The sequence below is a fragment of the Alligator sinensis genome, unplaced genomic scaffold (genome assembly GCF_000455745.1).
Source record: "Alligator sinensis unplaced genomic scaffold, ASM45574v1 scaffold171_1, whole genome shotgun sequence".
In the NCBI taxonomy this organism is placed as follows: Eukaryota; Metazoa; Chordata; order Crocodylia; family Alligatoridae; genus Alligator; species Alligator sinensis.
This window is the reverse complement of record NW_005842552.1, coordinates 735,239-760,484: the sequence shown is the minus strand read 5'-3', so window position 1 is coordinate 760,484 and position 25,246 is coordinate 735,239. Positions and strand designations below refer to the sequence as shown.

At 41.2% G+C, this 25,246-nt stretch overlaps 1 protein-coding gene across 1 annotated transcript in view; it reads left to right on the top strand.

The window, feature by feature from the left end:
• Positions 1-25,246, top strand: part of NUDT14 (nudix hydrolase 14) — an 87,637-nt gene that overhangs the window by 26,326 nt on the left and 36,065 nt on the right. Inside the window, exon 2 of the mRNA XM_006032173.3 lies at positions 12,387-12,430. Coding sequence (XP_006032235.1) covers positions 12,414-12,430 — 17 coding nt within the window. The 5' untranslated portion in view covers positions 12,387-12,413. The remainder of the gene's footprint in view (positions 1-12,386; positions 12,431-25,246) is intronic.

The window sequence follows — 25,246 nt, the reverse complement described above, 5'->3', positions numbered from 1 at the left end:
TCCTGCCACCTGAATCGGAAATAGCCCAGCAGCATTTGTGCAGCTTTCCAAGAGGGCTATGTAGCACTGCCTCTCAGCAGTGTTGATTATCTTGGGCACGATGCTGTGTGAGCATACTTTGCTTTCCAAGAGGACCTTTGCTTTCCACACAGAGCAGCAGAGTAAGCTTGCAGCGTAGGCATAACTCACTTTGCTACAGGTTACCAATAGTCATAATGAAAATTAAGAGCAAAGACTGTTCCATTTCTATTGCCGATTTTTCCCAGGGCAGTTGTCTCAGCCCCTCAGAGCCCCTAATCCTCTGAATACTGACAACATTCTTATATTTGCACATTGTACATTGTCCCATTGATCCAAGTAAGTCAAACTTGCACTTAATTGTTTACCAGATCAGCCTCTTAAAATATAAAAGTTGAGATAAATGCTAGGGTTGACACTTATTTAACTTGGGAAAAGGAATAAAAAATATTACAGAAATGTGAAGTGGCCAACTTGATGTGAACTGCAAAATCTTAATTTTTAAATGTCATTATTTTTCTCTTTTTTGAGTGTGTAATTCTGCAAACTAATCCTAGGTTGGGGGTTTATTTCTTGTTTGTTATTTAAAGAAAGTGAATAAAAATCCCAAACCTATGAGTTTTTCATTAAGTGCAGATTTAATTATGCCACAGACATTCAGTAGATCTGTGTTAAAGTATGTACTGGTAACTCTCAGAAAACTTTTTTACTCTGTCTGCTCAGTGCCAGTTTTCCAATGGCACTATCTCTGTGAGGCCCTGCAAAGACATTTGTTCCTTGTGAATTGTATGCCTACACCAAGTTTCAAACTTCAGATACTTTGACATCACTTTATTGTTAATGTGTAGTTTGAAATTTTGTCAACAAGAAAAACGCAGACACCCCCCCCCTGTACCCACCAGGGGTTTGTGTAGTGGCAGGAGCCGCCCCCTCTTCCCCCCCTCCCACATCCCCTGGACAAGCCGTGGCCCTGCCCCACTCTTCCTCACCGCAGGGGCGTTGATCTGCCCCCCGCACAACCCTTCCCTCCCCGCCCTCCACCACAACAGATGTACCAGCTGCATGCAGCTGTATCAGAAATTGGATCAGTATTGGCCAATATGCCTCCTTAAAAATCGGCTATCAATATTGGCCCCCAGAATCTCTATTGGTACACCCCTCATTTTTAAAAACTGAATAGGTGGCTTCTAGCAATGGTTAATTTTTCTGCAACGTATTGGTATTCACGTGGTGCCAGAAGAAACACATCTGTATCCTGTGTTATAACCTTAAATTGTATGCTGACCTCGTGGTAAACTGATGTTAGCAAGAAAAGTCCTAAGTTTGACCTGTGAACATATTGCATTTCTTAATGCAAGTACCACATCATCTCTGTTCCTTCTGGTATGGATTTCAACATGCTACTGTATATCTGCTTGGAAATGAAGCATGACTTGTGTGTGATGTGAAGTTGCTTTTAATCACAGTGCTTATTAAAGCAGTTACATAGGGGCATACTACAAATGTGACTAAATTTTTCATCTTATACGAGGAAGAGGAGCCTGGAAATTCTCCTGGATTTTATTTCATTTAGTGTTAAAGGATATTAATAGTAGGTATATGCAAAATGAAACTACAGCCACTACATTTGTTGCAAGATATGCACAAAAGACCAATTGTGACCTGTAAAGCAAACTTCCATAGGATTATAAGAGAAGGTTTACTTAGACATCAAGTATCTTAGTAGTAATTGTTCTGACAGTTGATTTGTGTAAAATGAACAAAGTGGCTTGGCTCAGGTATTGTATTAACAGTTGAATAAATGAGTGTGTGTTCTCAGCTATTTGTTTTACCTCCTAAAGTGTGAAAAAATTGCACCTTTCAATGGTAAAGTCTATTGCCGTAACCATCTGGTTGCAGTTTCATTACAATCTCCTGCCAAATGAACCCTTGCTTTGAAGAGAAAAATTGATATGGGGTGTAAAAATTATAGCCTCTGACCTTAGGTTATGTGCTGTTTTGGTACCTCTAGTGTGGTCTCTACTAATGTATTTTATAAATGATTTAAAAAGTGCCTTTCCTGACTAAAGGCTTCCAGCTAATTTAAGATACAAAATACAGACTTGCATCTACGCATCCTGTTGGGCCTGACCTCAAGGAACTGAACACCCCAAACTCCCTTTCAGGTTACTTGAATATAGGATGGGTACAGCAAAGCACACAGCAGGGTTATCTTGTCCATAGCTGCACTACCAAAGAATGCCAAGCTGAACTGGAAGAAATGAACCTTTTCTAGAACTGGGATACTTGAGCCTCCATGAATCCTGCTGTCCTTAACTTCTATGTTGAGACTCTCATGATTATCAGTTAGAGCCAATTGAAGCCATGGCTTTTGTGATTGGGATACGAACTAGGTTTATTTCATATAGGCTGTTGAATGGTCACTGGTTGATGCTGTGTTTTAGATGCCTGTGTCATGTAGAAAAGTAAACAGTTCTTCATCATCTATAAACATGTAATGCCAAAATATAAATCTTGAGAGGAAAAAGTTACACCTTTGGGAAACCCCAAAAATATCAAAAGTATTTAAAAAATGAAAGATGACGTTATTTCTTGTTATACAGAAGATATAACTAGTCCAGACTGGCTTCCTTTTTCATATGGTATATATATTTTTGTTGATTATACAGATTTCATAACAGGATAGTAAATACTAATTCTGTATTTCTTTTCAAAAGCATCCAAAACCATAGTTTAAGTATGTTTATTTAGCTCCCAAGACAGCATCCTGCTACTTTTCAATAGTTCTTCACTCTGAAAATAAAATGCATAGCTATTCATACAGCACATTGTAATTCAAACAATAATGTTGTGATATAGAAGCAAAAATGCATTAGATGAAAGTATGCAGGGCTCAGAGTGATCTAAAAGTATAGAGGTCATGCAGGGGAATTGCTGTGGCCACCGGAAATGTCACACATTGATTTTACATAACAACCACTGTGATATTAATAATGCAGTGGGCTAAAACTGTTCCTTATTAGATTATAAATCCTGATTCGTTCTCACTGAAATCTGCAGTAGATGCAGCATCAATTTCTATTGAACTTAAATGGAAATTTAACAAATAAATTGTAGCTTAAAGTGATAGGGGCACCGACTGTATAGGATGAGAAGGAAAGAGACAAAGGGTTCATTCAGAGAGGAATGGGAGCTAAACTGTAGCATCCTCGTCTCCAACCTCTCTGTGGTTATTATATAGGAGCCCTGCTCCGCATGGCCAACATAGCATAACTGGGGGAGGGGAGAAGCTAGCACACAACTACTTGATTCAATATTTTCCCCTTTCAGACAGCACACATGTCACAAGGCAAAAAACTACTGAGCTCATGACATCAGTAATTCACCTCTGCAGTTTTACACATCACAGAAGGCTGGACATGGCTGAAGGGGATCCAGCCAAATGCAGCATGGCAAGTGACAAGAGCAAGACTGGGTACATAGAAAAATGTGGGTGACCTGGAGCTGCAGGCCCTGTCTTTTTAGATTTTGGTTTCCTTTGGGAATAAATGACTTTGTCCGCTGTCGATTCTTCTATGACTGGTTTATATGACAAGGAACACAACGTAGGAAAGTGATAGGGCTGGTGTTTTCCTTCCCAGCAGTTGTGTGCGTGAAATGGATCACTTTAACACGAAAACAGTAAGGAAATTCTGTGATATAAGAATATCACATAATGCTCAGTAGCATTAAAAACCCCCCCTCACTTTACAATATATCTAATTCTTTGGAAAAAGATTAATTCTTTAGAACAAATTGGTTGGACTGGGTAATAAAATGCAACAAAAGAGCTCAAGAATATACAGTTCAAGAAATAGAAGTCCCAAATTAATTTAAAGAAATATTGAGATCAAGAAAAGAAGTAAAACGTGGTGGATTGTTTACATGCAATAAAACAATGAAACTTTCTAGCAGGAACTTTGAGGTGGTTTGGTGCCCTAGATTTTTGTCTCAAGATCACTATTTGGCAATTCATTCTCTTATCTGTTTTCTTTTTTCTTGGATTATGGTTTTATGATTTCATTGCAAAATGTATGGTCATAATCCCCTCTTGTCAAAGAAATTACCTTCCATTATGTCTTCATAGCTCTAGGAAAAGAGTAAGTGGAGTAGTGAGAGTACAGTCAGAATTTAATGTAAGATAACTTCATAGAGACTAAATGGTTTACAGCAATAGGGATCATTTCATCACTAGTTTACAGGTTTGATTCCAGTCCAGATTGGTAAGTACCAGAAAGTCATGAAAAGCTCACAATTTATACAGATAGCTTATCTGGAACCATAAAACATTTGCCTTTCCGTCTTCCACTGCACACAGTAGATTACATCTACTTTTTGTCTGTTTTCTAACTCAGTGGAAAGAGGGTTGGGGCAGGCATTCTTCCCATTTTTTTTTTTTTGGTTATTATCTCCCACAATGGATCTCCAAGGCTCTTCTTATCTTTAGGTCTTACTGTAACACAGAAAATATTTATTGGAAGACTTCTTAATTCAAGTTCATTGGTCTGTCCTGAGTATATGTGCACATACCAAAAAGCCCCAGCATCCTAAATGAAATACTTGGTTTCCTTTCTTGTTGGTTGCCTCAAAGAGGCCAAAGTTTGATTCAACAGAGTGCAAACTCTTTGTGTTGATGTTGAGTATGACAGATCAACGGTACTATATGTTGCATGGAAGCTTTGTAATCCTCTGTGCAAGCACCAGCTTTCTGTGAATAAACACATAGGTGCCAACTCTGGGAGTGCTCCAGGGCTCAAGCACCCAGCAAAAAAAAAAATTAAAAAATCAGGTGCTCAGCACCCACAGAGCCATGCTTGCAGACCTTAAAAAAAAAAAAAAAAAAAAGCTGTACTGGAAGAAGCGGTGTGTTATTTCATCCCAACTCTGCAGCACCTGTAAAGATTGGGCACTTCATTGGGGCTTTTTGGTGCTTTTAGCTAAAGTTGATTCAGCCAGCTATTAGATAAAAGCTCTAAAAGCCCCCTACTAAAGCGTTCAATCTTTGTAGACTGCAGAGCCAGGTCAAAGTAACACGCTGCCTTTTCTGAGCATTCGCAGTAATGGAACGCATCTTTTTTAAAGTAAAGTGCTGGGTTTTTGGTGGGGGGAGGTGCTTTACATCTGCAAGCTCCCACCAGCAAAAAACAAAGTCAGTGCCTATGAATAAACAGAGATCAATCAGTAGCTTTCATGATTGTTAAATACGATAGATGTATCAAAGCAACCCCCTCCCCCCCCCCCAATTATTGAACAGACTGTGGCTAAATGTGATTTGAAAAAAGTGAATTTTATTCTGTCAAAAATGAGGCCTGGCACACATTACAGTTATGGTGAGATTAAGGGGTTAATCACACTACAAATGGTAACATTGTTGCAAACTAGCCACAAAGATATTCAACAATATGTGGAACATCTTTGTGTTTCGTTTGTGTGATGCCATGAATTGAATGTGTAGCACCCCCATGTTGATGATAATGATCAGCAGGAGTGGGACAGGAACTGAGTTCGGCATCAGAAGCAGGATGTACAGGATCAAGCCAGGGCAGCTCAGAAGTGGTGTGATTGGGATCAGAGGAATTTTATGCCCAATCCCAAACATTGTATTTTCTGCTATGCCAGACATGCGTGTCAGGAGGCATATTGCTTGGAGTGGGGCATAAAATTCCTCTGATCTCAATTGCACCATTGTTCTGTTGTCTGCCAGGGATTATAATTTGCCAAGTTTTTTCCCTCATTTAAATCAGAGGAAATCTGAATTGATTGATTGATTGCTTTAAGCAGTAGTGAATCTCCACCAGAGTAACTGAGAGAAGAACTCAGTCCTATATCTGTGAATGTTTAGGACAGATTTTAGATGTACAGTATAATAGAATTTAGCAATTCCATAACATTTAACATGTTAAAGGCATCATACAGAGGCCAGGCAGTACAAGCTGTCCTGCAGTGCCCAGCCAGCATGCCACAGCACTGGTCTTCTGAAAAGAGAAAATAGTTCAGTCTTTATGGCCCAGTCAGTTCTTGCCATCTCTACTCAGACTGCGACCCATATAGGCAGTTCTGAGAATTATTTTGTGATGTGGAAGTGTGTCCAGTGGAAACTGTGGATTAAAACCATCAGTGTAATTATTCATAGACCACCAGAGGTCTTTGGGATACGAAGACCCTGAGATGGGTTTTACATACTTGGTGTAGAGTGGAATATGTTTCTCCATACCATAGTTTACATGTGTTCAGATTTGAGGAAAAGTCTTGGGCACAGAGTCACTGATAATACTGTTTCTGCTAGTTTAAGTTAACCATATTGAATTATTTTAACATGGATTTTTTTTTTGTTTAGCGTAGGCAGACTAGGGTAGGTGGATTCTGTTGTAATTTAATTTTCATTCAGTTCTCCACCAGCTCCTGTGGCGAAATGTTACATTGTGAAAATATTTTTATCAAGGAGTCAAGAAATCAATAAATTAACCATCCTAACTTGACTTTACGCTGTACAGAATTTTGTTTTATTTAATATAACATTTTCAAAACTTATTTTACAGCAGCATAGCAGACCAGGCAAGCAGTGGGGTTAACAAGGCTCCCAGGGTCCCATTGCCTTCCTGCACAAGCCTTCCATTCCCCACCCCGAAACAAAGCTGACCGAGTGTTCAATACGAAGGGTCAAAGGCTTTCAGTTAATGACAACTGCTACAGTCTCTTAGAAGTTTGGTTTTCGAATGACCTTGTAAGCGCTGGAAGAAAACACTGCTGTAACATGATCTGTGTTGGTTATATGCGGCTAAACATTTCATGTTATAAAAGATCCAAAAATACAGTGCATCCCAACTTTGGCGTAGGTAAGGGTTCAGATTTTTCTCTTTTACACCTATGGTCAATCCCCTCTGTTTCAGTGGGATTGCAAGGGAGGGGCAGTGTAATATCGCCTCCCCCTCACACTTTCTCACAATATGAAATCTGGGTAGGGAGGGAAATTTCACAGACCTGCATTTTGGCTTCTATTCTACCCAGGAGAGCACACAAAACACCAGCAGACTCTCCCTCTGCCTGAAGAAAGGTGTTTGAGCCCAAAAGCTTGAAAAGAACAATTTTTCTAACTATTTAGTTGGTCTAATAAAAGATATCACATTTACCCAAAGAACCTTGTCTGCTGGCTTAAATCTGTGCATTCATAAAACTATATTGGCTGGAAACATTATTTTATCAATAAAAATAACTGTCTGTGCATGTATGTATAAAATGATGACAAAAATACATTATACATAGTGTATTTTGTCATCATTTTATACATACATGCACACACAACCACATAGAATACAGATTATCTAGGAAGTTAAACAAGAATGCGTGTATACATGGACTCAAAAGTGGCTTAATTCCAGTTGTTATATATATTTCTTTGGGATTTGTGTATATTTTCAGGGCCTGTATAAATCTAACACAAGGAAAAACAGGTAATGATGAGGGAAAATAAGGAACGTTTCCATAGAGCAAGGGCCTGAATCAAAGCCTGCTAGAATCAATGGAAAAGTTTCTATTGTTTGGGGATTAGGGCCTTTGAGTATTGTCCCTTTCAAATGCACAAGCCGAGAGGCCAAAATGGCATGGGTAAATGGAAGTTTGCCAGGAACAGGTGTGGTTTCGTCTTGGAGTATATTTTTACCGTCATTCTCCTCTCTTGTTCCCACCTAGCCCTTCCTCCTCCTGGAAACCATAGAAACTTTGATTTAAATAACATTTCTTCCATGGGGGAACTGTTCTAGTCAGGCAAGCAACAGTTATTTCTGTCTGTGATTTTTCAGATGAGCCTAAAGAAATTAGGCATCATGCCCTTGGAATTTCAGAGTTGAGCATCTGAACTGCTCTCAGTTTCCACGATTGATCCGGACCTATGCCTTTGGTATTGTGACGCCTAGAGCCATAAATTTCATTTCATATTTAAAAGGGATAAAGAACTACTTCATTTCAGTTTCTTTGTGTAAATGCTAAATTGACTAATATTTGGATTTTTCCCAGTGAAAGCTTTTTTGGGGAGGTTTTTGGTTTGTTTGTTTTTAAAAACAAAAAAGGGCTGCCCCCAATTTATGCATTACCATAATTTTTGGGTCTGTTTTTGTTTGTTTTTTATAACAGTATATTTATATTTGACAATTGTTTTTCACACTATTGGAGGTCTCATTCATACTTGCTTTTCCAGGAAGAAACAGACTATATTTATTTTTTGCCTATGTAAATAATCTCTTCCCTGTAATATGAAACTGGAGTTCTCTCACGTATGGCTTCTCTTGGAATACGACTCTGTTGACTTGCTGCACTTGTGCATACAGTATGTGTATTGCACCGTGATGGAGCCCGATCACTAAGTATAAAGTGGGAGCATGATGACTTTGTGTTGAAAGATTTACTGGGTCCAATACTGTATGGTATCATAGGATATTGTTGGAATGACAGAGCTGCTTCTCTGCACAGGTAAAGACACAACATAATACACTGCACATATCTTTGCTTCCGTAAGACATTGTAGGACACATTTCTTATTTTAAGACTAATTGTTTAAATGTGAATAAATAATAACCCCATTTCTTTTACACATCAGCCTGTAGATTTTTATAATCTGATTTTTACAGGTACTCTTTTCAGGTAGTGATATTTGGAACACCATCCTTTGAGAAACTTTAGAAATAGGTATTTTTTTAATCAATGTTAAGTATTTTAATAAAATGAAAGCATTTGGGGTATTTTTGCAGTTAATGGTGAGACTGGAGAGACCAGTTCTGTTGGGATGATCACACATGCTTATCAGTGTTCTCAGTGTAAACGCTAAAATTGTCGACAGCATCAGGGGTAGCAGAACAAGAAGGGTATTATTTGCATACATATTGAGAAGCAAGAATAAATATTACTACTTCATCAGTGGAACTTAAATAGACTGAAACTATTTGATAAATAGTATGAGATGACTTTTAACTGTATGAAACTATACACCATTTTCTGTAGTGAGTATATATTTCAGGTTAAACAGAAGACAGATAAATCAAGACAGTGATACTACATGCTGCTTAACAAAGTTATAGTAAGCTGGGCAGAATTAATGTTCTGTAACGTACATAAAGCAGCATAGGAACCATTGGTAACTGTTTACATGCTATTAATAATTAGCAACCTTCGTACTAGTCTGTTAGCAAAGAACCAGGCATTAGGCACAATAGAAACTCAACTCCATACAGTTGGGTTCAAATTACCGTAGACTTGGACAATAGGCGTGAACAGTGCTCTTTTGGGCTTCTGCCACTGTAAACAATGGGATGTTAGAATGTTTCATTTGTATATTGATTTATTTATTTGGACAGGTGCAGGTTGATCATATAAAATAGATTATTATTCACATGTAGCCAGAAGATAGTCTAAACTATCTGATCAGGGCATGATGATAAACAGTATCATGAAGGACTCAATGCAAATTAACCCTTCTATGGTGTTGGTTCTTTACATTAAGGGAATCATTAATAATAAGTAAATCTTTCTGTGTATTCACAGTCTAGCAAATGAGCTATGTGTGTGCAAATTAGTCATTTGCATACACAATATGCATTTCCTGTTCCATTCAACTCCTTTTTTGCTAAAATTCCTTCTTTTATGTTATATTAAAGATATTACGCATCATTTCTGAGCCAGATCTCTTTACTGTTAATGAGGTATACCCCTGGGGAGCAGAGATTCTAATCTGTTAGATCTCAGTTGGGTTTGGGCATGGGACAGTGTGGTGCCATCTCCAAGGTATAATTATCCTGAACTGTGTGAGAACCCTTCTGCCCCATATCATCCAGGTAAAAGAATGTAGAGCCAAAAGGATTGCTGCTCCCGTTGGCCTCATCTCTGCAGTTTTGCAGGAATTAACTGTCTAAATTCAGGTCGTGTAAGCAAGAATTCAGGCTTTCTTCTGCCCATCCATAGTCTGAATAGCCATGTTTCCTAAAGGAGATTCCTGAGGTGAGAAGCAACATTGGGAGAATGAATGTGGACATGGCTCCATTGACTGAGTGTTGCCTTTGAGGCATGGGAAAGCTAGCACTGAGAAGTCAATTAAAGGCAGGTGCAGATGATTCTGACCTCTGGTATGTCTCCTTATTATATCCTGTACCCATTATTTTCCTAAAATACACAAATTTTCCTTATCACATGCAACAAGAGGCAAACCATACCACTGGATAATAGCAAGGATACTCCATGAATACAAGCATGAATACAAGTTCTCAGTTTCCAGTCCCATGGATGAGCTTAACCTGCAAATGGAGTGAGATGACCCCATAGAGTTAATACGTTAAATATTGTCTTGCTATAAAGCAGTGAGCCATCCCATTAAGTTTTAGTGGAAACTGCTCTGGTACATAGTGTTTTCAACTGTCTTTTTCTGCACTTATCCCTGGGTGAAACAAGGTTGGCTGTGTGATGAATGAAGGTTTTTAATCTTTCTATTCACACATCTATATTGCTTTTTTCAACATTATACTGTGTTTCAAAACTAAAGTAGTCTCCCTTTGATCTGTGCATGTGACTCTTGTTGATGCTAATAGGAGTTATGTGCACACATTGAAGGATGGTAGACTAGATTTTCTCCTGAGGTGAACAACTGTTTTATAATTAGAGCTGTGGGAATGAAGGAAAGCCCAGCTAGCAGGCAAACGGTCATTCTTTCAAAAAGCTTGGTAAACTCATAAAGCTCAGGAGCTTAATCTCTGAACCAACGTGCTTGTTATCTAATCCCCACCAGCTGTTCTGTATTCAGTGACCCTGACATCTGTAATGGAGCTGAAAGACCCTGTCTATACTGGGTGACACCTTCACCAACTGAGCTCACTTTTTCCTTCACCACTCCTGCCTGCTAGTCTTAAATTCTTATTCACCTGCCGGAAAGCACTCAGATGTTCTGTTTCTTCTTCCTTCACATTTACAAGTGGGTCCTGATGATTTTTCTTTTCTTGCTTATGTGCTACTTTTTATTTCAGGCATTGTTTAGATAATCACATTTTCAACAGGCCTCTCTCTTGCGTTTCTGATAGAAGAGAGGCGGTTACCAAGAGTTTCCTTCCGAGAACTCTCAGTTTTTTACATAAACCTAAACTGTGATTTAAGGAGATAAATCACTTGGCAATATTTCAGCTGATGCAAATTGACAAAGCTCTAATGACTACAGTTGATCTTCTCCACTTTGCGCAAGGAACCTGGCTTGTGTATTTAAGTTGATAGAAATGATAAATCTTGTGTTGAGTGTAGCTGAAGTGTACTAACACGTGTACTTTAGGCTAGCATTTCCAAAACCTTGTGGGTTCATGCCCAACCATCGTAAAGTTGGGTACCATTGTGCCTCCCACCTATTCCAGTCATTGCTGGTTCCCCCTCACTGGTGGCATCAGCACACAATTGGCAGCGAGGGAAGTGGCAGAAGAAACTGAAGTAAGGAGGGCACAAGAATAGCTGAGAAAGGGAGCCTGCTAGTTGCCACTGTGATTTGCACGTGTTCCTCTTCCCTCCCCTCCCCCTTTGTTTTTACAGAGCAGTAGGTAACCATAGAGGGTTGGATCCACACTGAGCACCTCAACTCCCAACTTGTAGTCTTCTAGTTTCTGGGGTGAAGTCCACAGCCCTAAGTTAAATATCTATGCTTATGAAAACAGAAGACTTTCTCATTATCCTCTTTTAAAACACATCTAGTAGTTAAGGTGTCCTAATGGGTAGGGCACTGTTTTGGAAGGTAGAGGATGGGGACAGGTTTGAATCATTGGAGTCCTGTTTCTGGAGGTATAGACTACCAAATTATTATAATAAGGTAGGTGGTGGTACCACCCTGCCGCCAGTGTTTTTGAATGAAAGTGGCTGTGACCACTCTGATTTCTGGTGAGCAGAATGCTGTCAGATGTCTTAGGCAGAGGAATACTTCATCGTTGTATTGCAAAAGGATTTAGATGCGATATAGATGCCAAGCTGCTCAGCCCTGCAAAGACAGCTGCACTTCTGGGCATGCCTGGCAGTGCACTAATGGACTCTACAGTGAGAGGCTAGGGGTGGGTTTTGAACATTGCAGCATGGAGCTTAAGCACCTTAAATTGAGCTGCATGAATCTGCTGCTGATAGGGAGTTTAATTCCTTCTCAAGCTTCGTTGAAAATGACAAAGTAGTTTTTGGATCGGTTAAGGTAAAAACTGAAGCAGTATGTCTCAGCTTGTCTTGGCAAGCTATACAGGAAGTTACTGTTACTAAACTGATGTTTGATTTTAACTGGTCAGTTTTTATTTGGAACCCATTTCCTTCATGTGGTTTGGTTTATTTTTCAGAATGGCACTAAGAAGTTCTGGGACTTTATGAGGACTCATGACAGGTAAGCACAGATGCATGAACTCGTGTCTCTCTTATCTATGTCAGCGATTCTCAACCAGGGTATTACAGTATCCTGGGTTGCCTTGAGATCCTTTCAAGTGTTCCACGGTGTCCCATGCACTGTTAGCACTCTTAAATGTGAAAACGTGATTCACAAGATAAACCCAGAGATTTCAAACAGGAGTCCCTGGTGTTACAAACGTTCTGACCTATTGTGGTCTTTCTGGTCGTGTTCACATGAGCGTGGGCATTTGTTTCCCTGCGCCACTGCTAGTTGTCCCCAGGAAACGCCAGTGCCACGTGCCCTCTGGCGTGTGACAGGTTACCCTGGGTGGGATGGGGGAGGCTGGGGCCAGCAGTGGCCCCAGCAGCTTTACCTGAGGTCCTGGGGGCCCCCTGGTGCTGCAGCAGCAGTGATCCAGCCGCTGCATGCACCCCTCTGCATTTTTTTTTGCACGGTGTTTTTTGACCCTGGGATCTCTCAGGATCAAAACAAACAAACAAACCCTGTGCTGCTGCCTTGCAGCACAGGGAACAACTGAATGTGCAGCGTGTGGTGCTACAGATGTGTTGCAGCGCCACATACTGCACAGCCGCGCTCATCTGGACACAGCCTCCGAGTCCTTTTCAACAGAAGTTTTGTTTCTATTATTTTTCTTTAGGCAAAAAGCAAGTGAAAACTAAGAGCTGGCATTTTCTGAGCAGTACCTTGAATCTAAAAAGGTAGAAAACCACTAATCTATGAGCTTTATTTCATTCGACGTTGTATTCACCAATCCCAATCCCCATGTGTCGGGTCCTCCCTTTCTCCTTCTAAAGACGCATTTTGGTGATGCTTCCAGATAGGAGCTACTATTCAGTCACTTGTCTTCTCCTTTGCACAGTTTAGCAGAAGGAGTAAAAGGCAATTAGAAGAGCTCTTCTTTAGGCTTCTACACATCTTTTGTCTCATCTGACTTTGGAGTGTAAATTTTTTGATGCAAGACCTGCTACACTCAATGCATATATTAGAACTTAATGCATATATTAGAGATGATCTAGAACAGGGGTGGGCAATTATTTTGGGCGAGGGGCCGCTTACTGAGTTTTGGCAAGCCATCAAGGGCTGCATGATAGGCAGCCAGGAGCAGATAAGTATTAATTTTCTAAATTTTTTAGGGGCCCCGTGGGTCAGATAGAATGGCCTGGCAGGCCGCATCCAGCCCCCGGACCGCATTTTGCCCATCTCTGATCTAGAATGTGCACCTGAAGAAGAGGAGTGCATGACATTTTGCTATACAACTATGAATACAACACAGCGTTCAAAGGAAGGATGATTTTCCCCAAACCTTGCTCTTAATCCTGAGAAGACTACAGTTAAATGTGATGAACCAGTGTATAACCCTGTTCTTCAGTTACAGTTATATAGCCCCTACCTAGACCCTTAGTATAAAGACAGTTAAAATATCACTAGGGAGATATGGCCACATCTTTTTAAGTTTTCCACATGCAACTTTAGTATGAATGTACCATGAGAAATTCTTTAATCAGGGCCTAACATTACAATAGCCTAATTTCTGTAGCAGTGATCTCTCAGGCAAGGCCTTACTGAATTGACCTTGAAAGGAAAATTTCAGTTTCCGACCAGTGCCCAAATCTCATCCCAGCATCACACATTTCTCTTAACCATGGGAGGATAAAAATCAATGATTTTTTTAAAATAAAAAAATGGATTTTAAATTTAAATCAGATTTTTTTATTTAGTTGTATTTTTTTCTTAAGATGCTTTAAAAAAAAACCCTATATAAAGATAATTTTAATTTATGATATGCTACAGCTCAAAGATATCGTTATGGACTAGGGATTATAACTTCTAATTATATACTATAAGAGACAATATATTCATGTAACTTAGTCATAAAACTTTTCTAAAAAGGTCACAAGAGGCCGTGGACTATATCAAGGGCCCAATCTCATGGGGTTCTCAGAGGCTTCTCTATAGATTAGTAAAAATTTAAAAAACCCACTCTACGCAACAGGACTCAGTGCTCAGTCTAGAAGATCCCATTAAACATCTCTGTGATGCTTAGTTTCAGGTCTCAAACTAGATTTGTGTCTTCAGAGGTACATCCTTGTTAACAGCAGTATATGAAGATGAGATATAACAGACCTGATTAGTAGGGGTGTGCGAAGCAGGCCCTATTAGACTTGGATTCGGCACAAAGCAGGGACAGTAATTCAATTCATTGATTCAGATCACTGTCCCCGATTTGATTTGGCCAAATCCAAATCTGAAGATTCAATGCTGATTCAGAGAATCAGTGATTCAGACATAGACACAGCTTTAAAAGTTTTTTCTATATACCTCAAGGTACTAGGCATGGCTTGTGATCGCTGCAATGCTGGGGTGAATGGAGCATCCCACAGGAGTGCGGGGGAGACCTCCACATGTTCGGCAGCAAACCTGGAAGTGGACTGCAAGTTCTTCTCCCCCCCCCCCCCCCCCCCAGCTCGGCGATCGGCCATGGGGGGGAACCCCGGGTGCCCCCCTAGACCCAGGGGGCACCAGTTGTCAAGCTGGAGAGGCACCCCACATACTCCCTAGCGGACCCGGAAGTGGACTGGAAGTGCTTCTGATCTACTTCCAGGTCTGCTGCCAAGCACACTGGGAGTCGGAGATTTGGCCACTAAATCTCCACCGAATCAAATCAGGGACTGAAGCTTTGCGCAGCCCTTCTGATTACCTATCCGTCAGCCCTCTTGTCTCTCTGCAAGTTTATGTACACGGAGTTAAGCCGTTACATCTCTCTAATAGTGCAAAGTTTCAAGAAGTTAAATGAATAGAGGATTGTTGGGGGTGGAGTAGATCTGGGGAAGGAGGAGGAGTCTAGAGATAAATGCAAGGAGGGAGGGGCAGTAGAAACAAAAGAGAAACGTTTTGAGCAGAATATTCCAGAAGTCTTGAGGGGTAAGTTTCTGAGTTAGCCACTCCATTGAGTTGAGATCTAGTGCGGGAATGGTATGGTAGAAGGGAAACCTATTATGGGAGCAGGCTTGCCAGGCTGTAAAAGAGACCCTGTTTGGGACTATTTTAATGAAGGTTACATCAAACAACGAGAATGTACCTTTTGTAGAAAAAAGTGATTAAACCGAGGCTTCCTGACCAGTGATTTAATTAATGATTTAAATCAATTTGATTTAAATCAGACCCACCCTGCTTACCCCCTCCCAGTGAAAACTGAAAGTCTGATGATTTCCTTTCACTTGGATACTTATCTAATCAGAAAAGAGACTCAGTGCTACCTAATGAAGAAATTAGATCATACAGCACTGAATAACTTTAAATGAGAAATTTATCAAATGTGGGTCTTTTTGTATGAAAAATAAGAGTAATATTAGACTAGCACATTGGTATCTATAAATAGCTTTTCTAGCTGCTTTTAGGGTAATAAACCTGTTACTGAAATGACCTAACAGAAATCAAATTAGGAACTGCTTTTCCTTAATGTGATGTTATGAAGTAGGAACAGTTTTGTTTTGTAAATCATGCAACATTAAGACCTACTGAATCCTTAGAATAGTGAATGGCTTCATTTGTAACTACTTTAGAGGTATGTAATGGTAGCAAGAAATGGACAAGTTTTTATCAGTATAACAAATATGTAGGTAAGAGTTAGAAAAAGATTATTGAAAATTTTGAATCAATCAAAAATGTGCTAGCAGTACTTGAGTATAAGGATAAAAGACATTCATTTTATTACTGCAGTTCAGATTCAGCCTAATAATTTGGCTAGAGAATAAACCATTTTGTACCTATGGGTATATGTTCAGATTTATGTTCATAAATACGAAAAGTTGAACAGATATTTGATTATGGAAACAGAATACATGCCCTCTGGTTCCAGTGAAATTAATCCAGCTTCACGTCAGTGTTGAGAAGCACTTGATATTCAAAAATGCAATTTATTTACTATTTGCACATTTTAAATTTAAATCTTAAATGATCATGTTATTAGCATATGCATGTAACTGAATGGGGATACATAATATAAGAGCAGTTCTCTGAAACTGCTTGAGAATATTCCTTTTAAAGGACTTTTTGTGGACATTTTTTAAATAGTTTAGAACATGACTATATAAAGGAACTACAGCCACATGTCATGCCAGTCATCTCTGGTCACGTAACATTTGTTAGCTTAACATGTACAACAGCTGCCATCCTAACTTATTAGTGATTACTGAGTTAAACTGTAGAATGTAGAATGCTCTTTTTGGCAAATAAATTAATTCCAACTTCTGTCATTTCAGAGAAATAACAACAACTTCCTTTATTTGCAGAATTACTTTCCTTTATTTGCATTTTGCATAAATCCTGTCCATGAATATGAGAGCAATTATCACATATATCATTTTCATAAACTGGTTCAGAATACTTTAAAGTTGATTGGAAAATTTGATTTCAGTATAATTTAGCATAACAGCTTGTGGAAATTTACACTGGTTATATGGCTAAGCTTTCCTTTATAACTAAAAATTATTGCACTGAGTAATTGCTTGGTGGTCTCTGGTTTTTGTTTCTGATAGCAACATTCTTGACGTGTAATTAGGAAGAATTAATTTTTTAATTATTATTTCACTAATATTATAGAGGCAGAAGGTGGGGTGCGGTGGCACCTTAGAGACTAACTGGTTCATGAACTTTCATAGGCAACAACCTACTTTGTCAGATACTAGGAATATTATAAAAAGTTCTTATAAATTGTTTTTAATATTCTAAAATAGAATAAACTTATACTAAAAAAACACATTGACTGAACTGACTGCTTTATGGCGAAGGCACAGAACACAGTTAGCATGGAGTAATTTACCACGGTTTATACTCCAAAGTAAATTTAGTTCTTGTTAAGAAGCAGACACATGACCAGCTCTAGCTGCCTGAATTGGGTGTATTATAGCACCTGACCATTAAGAAGTGGGCGAACTGATTTACCCGGAGCAAACAGTAACCCTGGAAGGAAATTGGCTATGAAAGAACATATGGAATGGTATATGGGTGTCTCTAATTTTTTTAATCAGTTAATAATTAGTCATCATTTTCAGCATAAGGATGTGTATTGTGTATCCGCTCCCTTTATAATATGAAATATAGGCAATATATTCTATAGTGACTGTGTTATGTGTTCACACACTCCATAAGTAGTCTCAATACCAGCGATTCACAGGGTGCCCTGGCACTGTAGGGTGCCTTGAGATCCTTTCCACGTGGGGTACCACACAATGTTAGCATTATTAGGTTTGGAAACAAGATTCAGAAGATAAACAGTGAGATTTCAAATAGAAATCCATAGTTGTGGTCTCTGAGTTGTTTGCAACAGGAAAATCTGCTCTGTTATTTTTCTGTAATTAAAGAAAGAGTAAAAACTAAGAGTTGGCATTTTCTGAGGGGTGCCTTGAGTCTATGTAGGGGTGCCTTGAGACTAAAGATGTTGCGAACCACTGTTCTGTACATTGGAAATTGAATTTTAATTTTTCAAACTGCCAGGTTGTTCAGCAGATGCTCAGAGCAGGAATAACCATCTAAAGAAACAAAAATTTGCTATAAATTGTAGGAGATTGTTTTAAAATAGGTTCAGAATGTTACAGTAGGGTCTTGTGTTGTGTGGCTAAAATAGCATTGCACAGTTGTACAGGAGTGTAGAGATCTTTGACGTTAGATGATAATGTGAAGGTTTTTTGTTTTTGCATTTTGCAAGGCTTCTTATTGTTAATCAGAGGTAACATTTTTAAAATCAGAGGTGAAATCCTGGCCTTATTACTGTCAGTGGTAAAACCTTATGAGCTATAATGGGGTCAGAATTTCAACAAAAGTGTGTAAAATTAGGGTCCTATAACCCATATGTAGCCATCTAAAATGCCCCCAGCTTAAGGAATCATCTTCATTCAGGAAAGGTGTTTGCCTAAATTTGGACCTGATCTTTGTAAGAGATAAAAAATTTGCTTTTCTCCTTCAAAGTCAATGGGAGCTGTTGGATGCTTAACACTTCTACAATTCAGGCCACTTATTTATTAGCATAATATGTCTCTGATTTCTGATCAAGTCCTGTACAAATATGTGTGTGCATGTATTATAGCAGTCAGGGCTCATGGTAGAGGTGATATCTTTTATTAGACCAACACAGTTTTTGCAAAAAAAATAATTTTAATTGCAACATCCCCCCCCCCCCCCCCCATTTTATTCACCCCCCCCCCCCCCCCCCAAATCTTGTTGGTCTAATAAAAGATATCACCTCTACCATGAGCCCTAATTGCTTTTTCCTCTACACCAATACAGCTACAACTCAGATACCTGATGCATGTATTATATATACACACATAATGTATCTAAATAAATGAATAAAATAGTTGAAGTTAAATGGAAAAATTAGTAGTTGTTTGTATTGTGGGAGAACCCAAAAATTCCTATCGGAATTGCCCCTTCCCTCCCCCCCACGTACAAACATTCAGGTGGATGAAGTCTCTACCTTACTCCCAGATTTGCAGTTCACCTCTGTTCATCAGTGTGCTTAAAGCATACTGGTTAAACTTGTGCTTAAAGCATACACGTTTCCCTCTCTTTATGCGGGTTCTGTATGTGTGAATTCACTCTGATGCAATGACCATTTTTATGCCAAAAATTGATTATATGCGAGGTAAATTCACACTTATGCGATCGGTGCGGTGGAAACCATAGTCAGCTACTTTGTGCAGTTCATCTGAGTTGTTTTCAGGTAAAGTTAAAAACAGCCTGCAGGGCCGTGAAATAGGAGTGACATTAAGAGGAGCAGCTAATAGCAAAATTTCAGAAGAAAGAATTTCTTGATGAATGGAACATCAAGACCATTAAAAAAGGAGCTAGGGGATAAGAAGTTAAGAAGGGAACAGTTGGATTACAGTGAGCCATGAAGGCAGGTGACTCCCTCGCTACTGCCTGAATAGAAATGCTGCTGCCATTTCCAAGCAGTTGGTTTTAAACTTCGGGCAGACCAAGAATCAGAGTGGGGTGCACCTGCAGCCTTGCACCACCCCCCTGGATCCACCCCTGTACATATGCCCATATATATATGTACATATATTTATATTCAATACAGGTAGTTAGTCAATGTTACAACTAGCACATGGTCAGTATTACAGCTCTTGGGTTATTGCTGTTACTCATTTCAAAGCAAACCCATCAACCTGCAAGCAGCCTTTCTCTCTATGAAAATACTGTATCTACCATTGTTCTGATGGTACAGTGAGATCCACTACTGTAGACAGCTGTAGAGTTGCAATGACATGAATGGTGCTTTGGGTCCAGATAGACATAACAACCGAAATGTTTCAAAGTGAAATGCACTTGGAAGTATTTCATAAAGAAAGAATGTCAGCCAGGGGACATGTATTTGGCCAGGTGCTATTCCTGGTGGGAGCGCTTCAGAATGCTGCAGCCTACTCTGGTGCCTGCCCCGGAGTACGGGAACGGGTGACAGCAATTGCAGGTCCTCTTCTTGCATTTCCTCCCCCCACAGGGTGGAAGGTAAAGCGGAGGGAAGAGCAGTGAGCAAGAAAGGAGAGGTAAGCTGGAGTGGGGGAATTGATAATTGCATTTTTTTTTTTTATTGACTAAACAGCATTGCTCCAAAAGTGGGACTGGTTTCTTAGGAGAAAATAATCAATAGAAATAGTAACAACTTCTAGTCAATGCCTATGACAATAACCTAAGCAAATGCAATTACAATGATTCTGTGTTGCCAAAACAAGATTGATGTTCCCATTTCTGTTGTTCCTTGGCCTAATTCTGCTATACTTCGTACACTAAGAGCATGAAAGATAATACCTCAGTTTTGCGTTCAGTCACTTTATAGAGCCATAGCTCTAGCTCATTTCAGGTTTCAGCGACTCCCCTGAAACTGATCCAAGATTTTTAAAAGACATAATTTAGGAGCTTATACAAGACAATATACCAGGGGTGGGCAAGATGGCAGAGCTGGCCCATGACCGGACTCCATTTCCTGGCAGCCCCTGCCCGTACAGCCCCCGCTGGTCTCCATGGAGACCCTGGGATCACGGGGCCATGGCAGCGTGGGACAGAGCTGCGATGTGCTCCCTGCGTACCCCTGTCCACTGAACCCAGGCTCTACCCGGGCCCCACACCGTCACAGCCCCATGATCCCAGGGTCTCCATGGAAACTGGCTGGGAGCCATGCAGCTGGTCAGGGAGCTGCTCCGGGGCTGGGATCTTAAGGCGGTGACAGTATGGGGCTGGGGCAGAGCTGCAAACTGCTCCCTGCATGCCCGCAGCTCTTCCCAGCCCTGCTCTCTCACTGCCCCAAGATCCCAGGATCTCCCAAGCCCCACCCACCTGTCTCACTCCCAGCCACAGCCCCATCCCAGCCACATGCCATGCCCTGCCCACGCAGGTCCCACCCCCAGCGGTGGGTACAGGGCAGATGGGCTGGGGTGCCTGGGCAGTGGGGCAGGGTCCAGAGCCAGAAGTAGCTGCCACCGCAGGGGCTGCTGGGAAATGGAGTTTGCTGTGGGCCAGATCCAGCCCACAAGCCAGAAGTTGCCCACCCCTTCAGTATACTAATGGCACAAAAACGGGACCAAGAAACAATCTGTTACAAGATGTAGAATTGGAATTTAAGCATAGTGTCCACTGGTGGACAAGCAGATTGAATCTTAAACTAGTCAAATGGCACACATCACGTTAGCTCATCAATAGTCTCAAAATAAAAACATGTTATTGATGGAGAAGCTTACCAAATCAACCCTTTCCTTTTAAAGAAAAGAGGGGAGAGGAGTGGAAGTAATTTCCTTAACATATGCATTGACTCTTTTTAGAACCGAGTAAGAATGAATTCACTTTATGACTCTAAATGTTGCTGCTATCTTATTTGATCTACTTAATAAAAAAAAAAATCTTCCTTCTGCGGATATTGTAAAGGTAGCTGAAAAACACAGTTTTCCTTCAGGGAGGGATTTTTAGGTTGTCTGGGATCTGGGATATTTTCATTACACTATATTGTCTGCTGCAGACCCTAAAACAGTAGCACTCTTCTTAGTTGCTTTCATATACAGAAAGGGGTCCTTGAAACATTCTCTTAAAAATCTTATAGACTCTGAGGAAAATTGCTAAATATGAGCTCAGTTCAGCACTGCATGCTTTGCATTGACTCCAGTGCAAAGGCTCTGAGCGCCCCCATTCCACCCAAGTGTTGTTGCAGAAGTGAGGGGGGAACATTGTCAGAAGAACAGCTGCGCCAGGAGACCTCTGTGCCCCCTTATACCATAAGACTAGGCCAGATGATGGGTCACTAGAACTACACAAGTGACATGGAAAAATTGTGGTTGCTGTTCCAGTTCATTGGCTGCAGCAGTCAACTGTAGAGACTCCTGCAGGAGGGGAGGGGGGATTGAGGCCCCCATAGGGAGGGAGGGGGTTGGGCAGGGCTGGGGCTGAGGTTATTGCCAGCCTGGGCGGTGTGTGGGGCTTGGGGCCCAGGGTCAGAATGCATGGCCACCGGGCCCAGGCAGGGAGTGGGGCGGTGGGCAGCTCCTGCTGCTGTGCACAGTCCCGGGGACGGCATGGGGGGCATGTGCCCCCCAGATTTGTGCACAGGTCGGGGGCAGGCTGCCTGCTGCAGGTTTGGGGCTCCCTATCCTGCTGTCCTCCCCCCGGGACCTCCACATTGCAGCAGGTGGGACCCGACACAGCAGAGCACAGCTGGGTGGGGACGCTCAATGCTGCCACTGCCAGGAGCCTTGTGCTGCCATGGTGAAGCACCCCCTTCCCATCCGGCAGCAGCAGAGGTGGCAGCACGGAGGGCACCTCACCATGGTGGCTCAGGGCTGTGCCTGGTCCTGCTTTGTCCTGCCATGCCAGGTCGAGCCCACTGAGCCATGGAGGCCCTGGGGGGAGGGCAACAGGGTGGGGGGCTCCAAGCCCTCATCCTGCACCCACCCTGTACACAAATTGGGGGGGGGGGAGATGTGCCCCTCATGCCCCACCCCAGGAGTGCGTGCAGCAGTAGGCAGCTGCCCCTCCCTCCCAAGCCTGCCCCCCCAACCCTGCTCTGCTCCAGCCATGTTGTCCATGGGGGGCCAGGGGCTTGTGGGTGGGGGGAGTGAGAGGCACCAGCAGGGCTGCGGGGTTTTGGGTCAGGATTGAGAAGCAGTGGCATGGGCAGGGCACTCGCACATCAGGGCTGCTCAGTGCCACGAAGCAGTGGGTGGCACAGTCACAGCTGGACCCATGTCCTGGTTAGCAAAGGGAGCAGGAGGAGCTCTGATTTTCCATGATAAAAAGCCCAAAATCAAATGCCAAAATGTATAGGTATTTATAATTTATTTTACTATAGTGATTGTGGCACTGGTAGGCTTCCAAATTGCTTTATAATTGTAAATGTATCAATTAAACATTATGTCCAACTGACCTCTATGTATATAGTAGCATTTCATTTTAATCACGGAAAAATGTGGATTTTGGGGGTTTTATTTTAATTGGAGAATTGGCAGGGGGCGGGTGGGGGCCATTAAATCAGAGAATTTGTGGGTTTTAAACAGAGAAAACCAAGATCCCTGATTATTATACACTGTGAAATTTTACTCAGGTCAGTCATGTTATATATGAATTATCTTATATAATTGCAAACTAATACATTTCATTTTTTTAACATCCCTTTATAGTGAAGGTATACAGCTATGTGCCATAACATGGTGCTGCACCACAAACCTTGTTTTTCTTTGTAATGAATGCCTTCATTTTGTGAATTAATGACAACAGGCATTTTTATGATCACGTTTCAAATGATAATGCAGCAAGTAAAGCATATTAAAAAATACAAGCTGGAGAGAGTTCAGAGAAGAGGAACAAAAATGCTAAAATGGTGATGGATGTAATGTCTAAGAGGAAAGGTTATGAGAACTGGGCGTGTTTGAACAAAGGATAAGACTGAGGAAAGGGCTGGGTTTTTTGGGTTTTTTACAAATATGTAAAGAAATGTCATACAGCAGACAGGAAACAATCATAGTTATTGGTCAAGAAAGACTGAACAAGGGGATGTGGTCTTAAGCTGCGGGAGGAATATTTCAGGTAAGATAGTATGGACTCCTCTTAAACAACAGGAAGAGGTAAGCCATAAAACAGTCTACAAGGGATGTTGTGTAATCACTGTCATTGGTGCTTTTCAAGCCAAGACTTGGCACTTGTTTATCAAGGATCATATAGGGATAATTAATTTTTTCCTGCTGTTATGAGAAGAAACAAACTAAGTAACCTGCTAGTTTCCTTTCAACCTGGATAATTATATGATTTGTTTCATATGGTATTTGCAAGTAGAATGTACTTAGGACCTAATTTTCAGCTCAGGCTTGACAGAGCCTGTTTGTTTGTCAGCAGTTCTGCAGGCACTGTTGCTATCATTTAGTTCAGGGATGCCAAACTCACCTTGTGCCCTGGGCTGGATCCAGACTGGAGACACTTCGGGGGCCAGCCCTGAACTAGGGCACAAGGAAGCTGTATTGGCAGTAGCAGCTCTGACTCTGGAGTGAAGGATATGGCGGCATCTCCAGCTCCAGACTGGAGCACTGGACTGTGGCAGCAGCTCTGGCTCCAGACCAGGGCACACAGTTGCAGTTCTGGCTCCAGATAGGAGCGTGCTGCAACAGCAGCTCCAGCTCAGACCCAGAGCACACAGAGGCAGCTCCAGATCTGGACCGAAGCACGTGGCAGCAGCTCCAGCCCCCACCACATGCCCCATGTTGGAACTGCCACTGCTGTGTACCCCCTAGAACTCCAGCTCCAGCATGTGGCACGTAGCAGTGCCAGCAGCTAGGGAGGTAGGGCTGCAGCAGTGGCAACCAGCACAGTGGCCCGAGGGTGACCAGGGTGGTGTCAGTCCTTGTTCATCCTCCTGCCACTGATTGCCATTCTGCATCAGGCCATTCCTCCTGTCCATACCAGTAGCCTGGCAGGCCAAAGAGGGCAGCTCCATGGGCTCAGTCCATTTGACATCCCTCATTTAGATGTATGAACACCTTGTTACATCCTCAGGTCAGGATCAGTGATGCCTAACTAACAGCAGTGGCTAAAAGTGAACTCACTGTTTTTTGCAGTTTTGAAATAGTAGGTGCAAAAAGTACAAAGCCAGGGACCAGATTTTCAAAATCTAACCTAAGTTTTCTAAAACTGCCCTTTTTAGTATCAAATAGCTACACGATCGCTAGCGATGTTATATCACTGAAGTCATTCAGAGTGGCACATACACAGGGCACTTGTTAATTTGCATATTAGATCTTTGATTCAGTAAAACAGTTAAATATCATTTAGCTTGAAGCATTTGATTAATTCCACACACTTAAGCCCATACAGAAAGTGCTTTGATGAACCAGACATATATGTTTTAGGAGGCCAAACTTCAGATACCTATTTTGAAAATTTGGGACAAACTCTGTTCAGTGCATACAAATGTATCCTCTGAGGTTCACTGAGGTCTACGAGAATCTTTGTGTTGACTCTGTGTAGCTTTGGGTCAGGTCCTAGATTCATCTTGAGGATATGCCCTAAAGTTTAGGCATGACCTGGTGAGAGTATGGACCCTGGATTGCATTTGGCATTTGTAGGGCTTAGGCTAGAAAGGTCTGAAGATGTTCTTAAGTTCAGATGTGCAAAAATCTGACGCTTATCTGGGAACAGCATCCAAAAAGGAGAAAAAATTAGACTGTTGTAGTCATATATGTATCATGGATAGATAATCATAGTTACAGTTCAAGAAATTTTGATCTTCACTCCTTATTCTCATTTGTTCCTCAGTTTGGG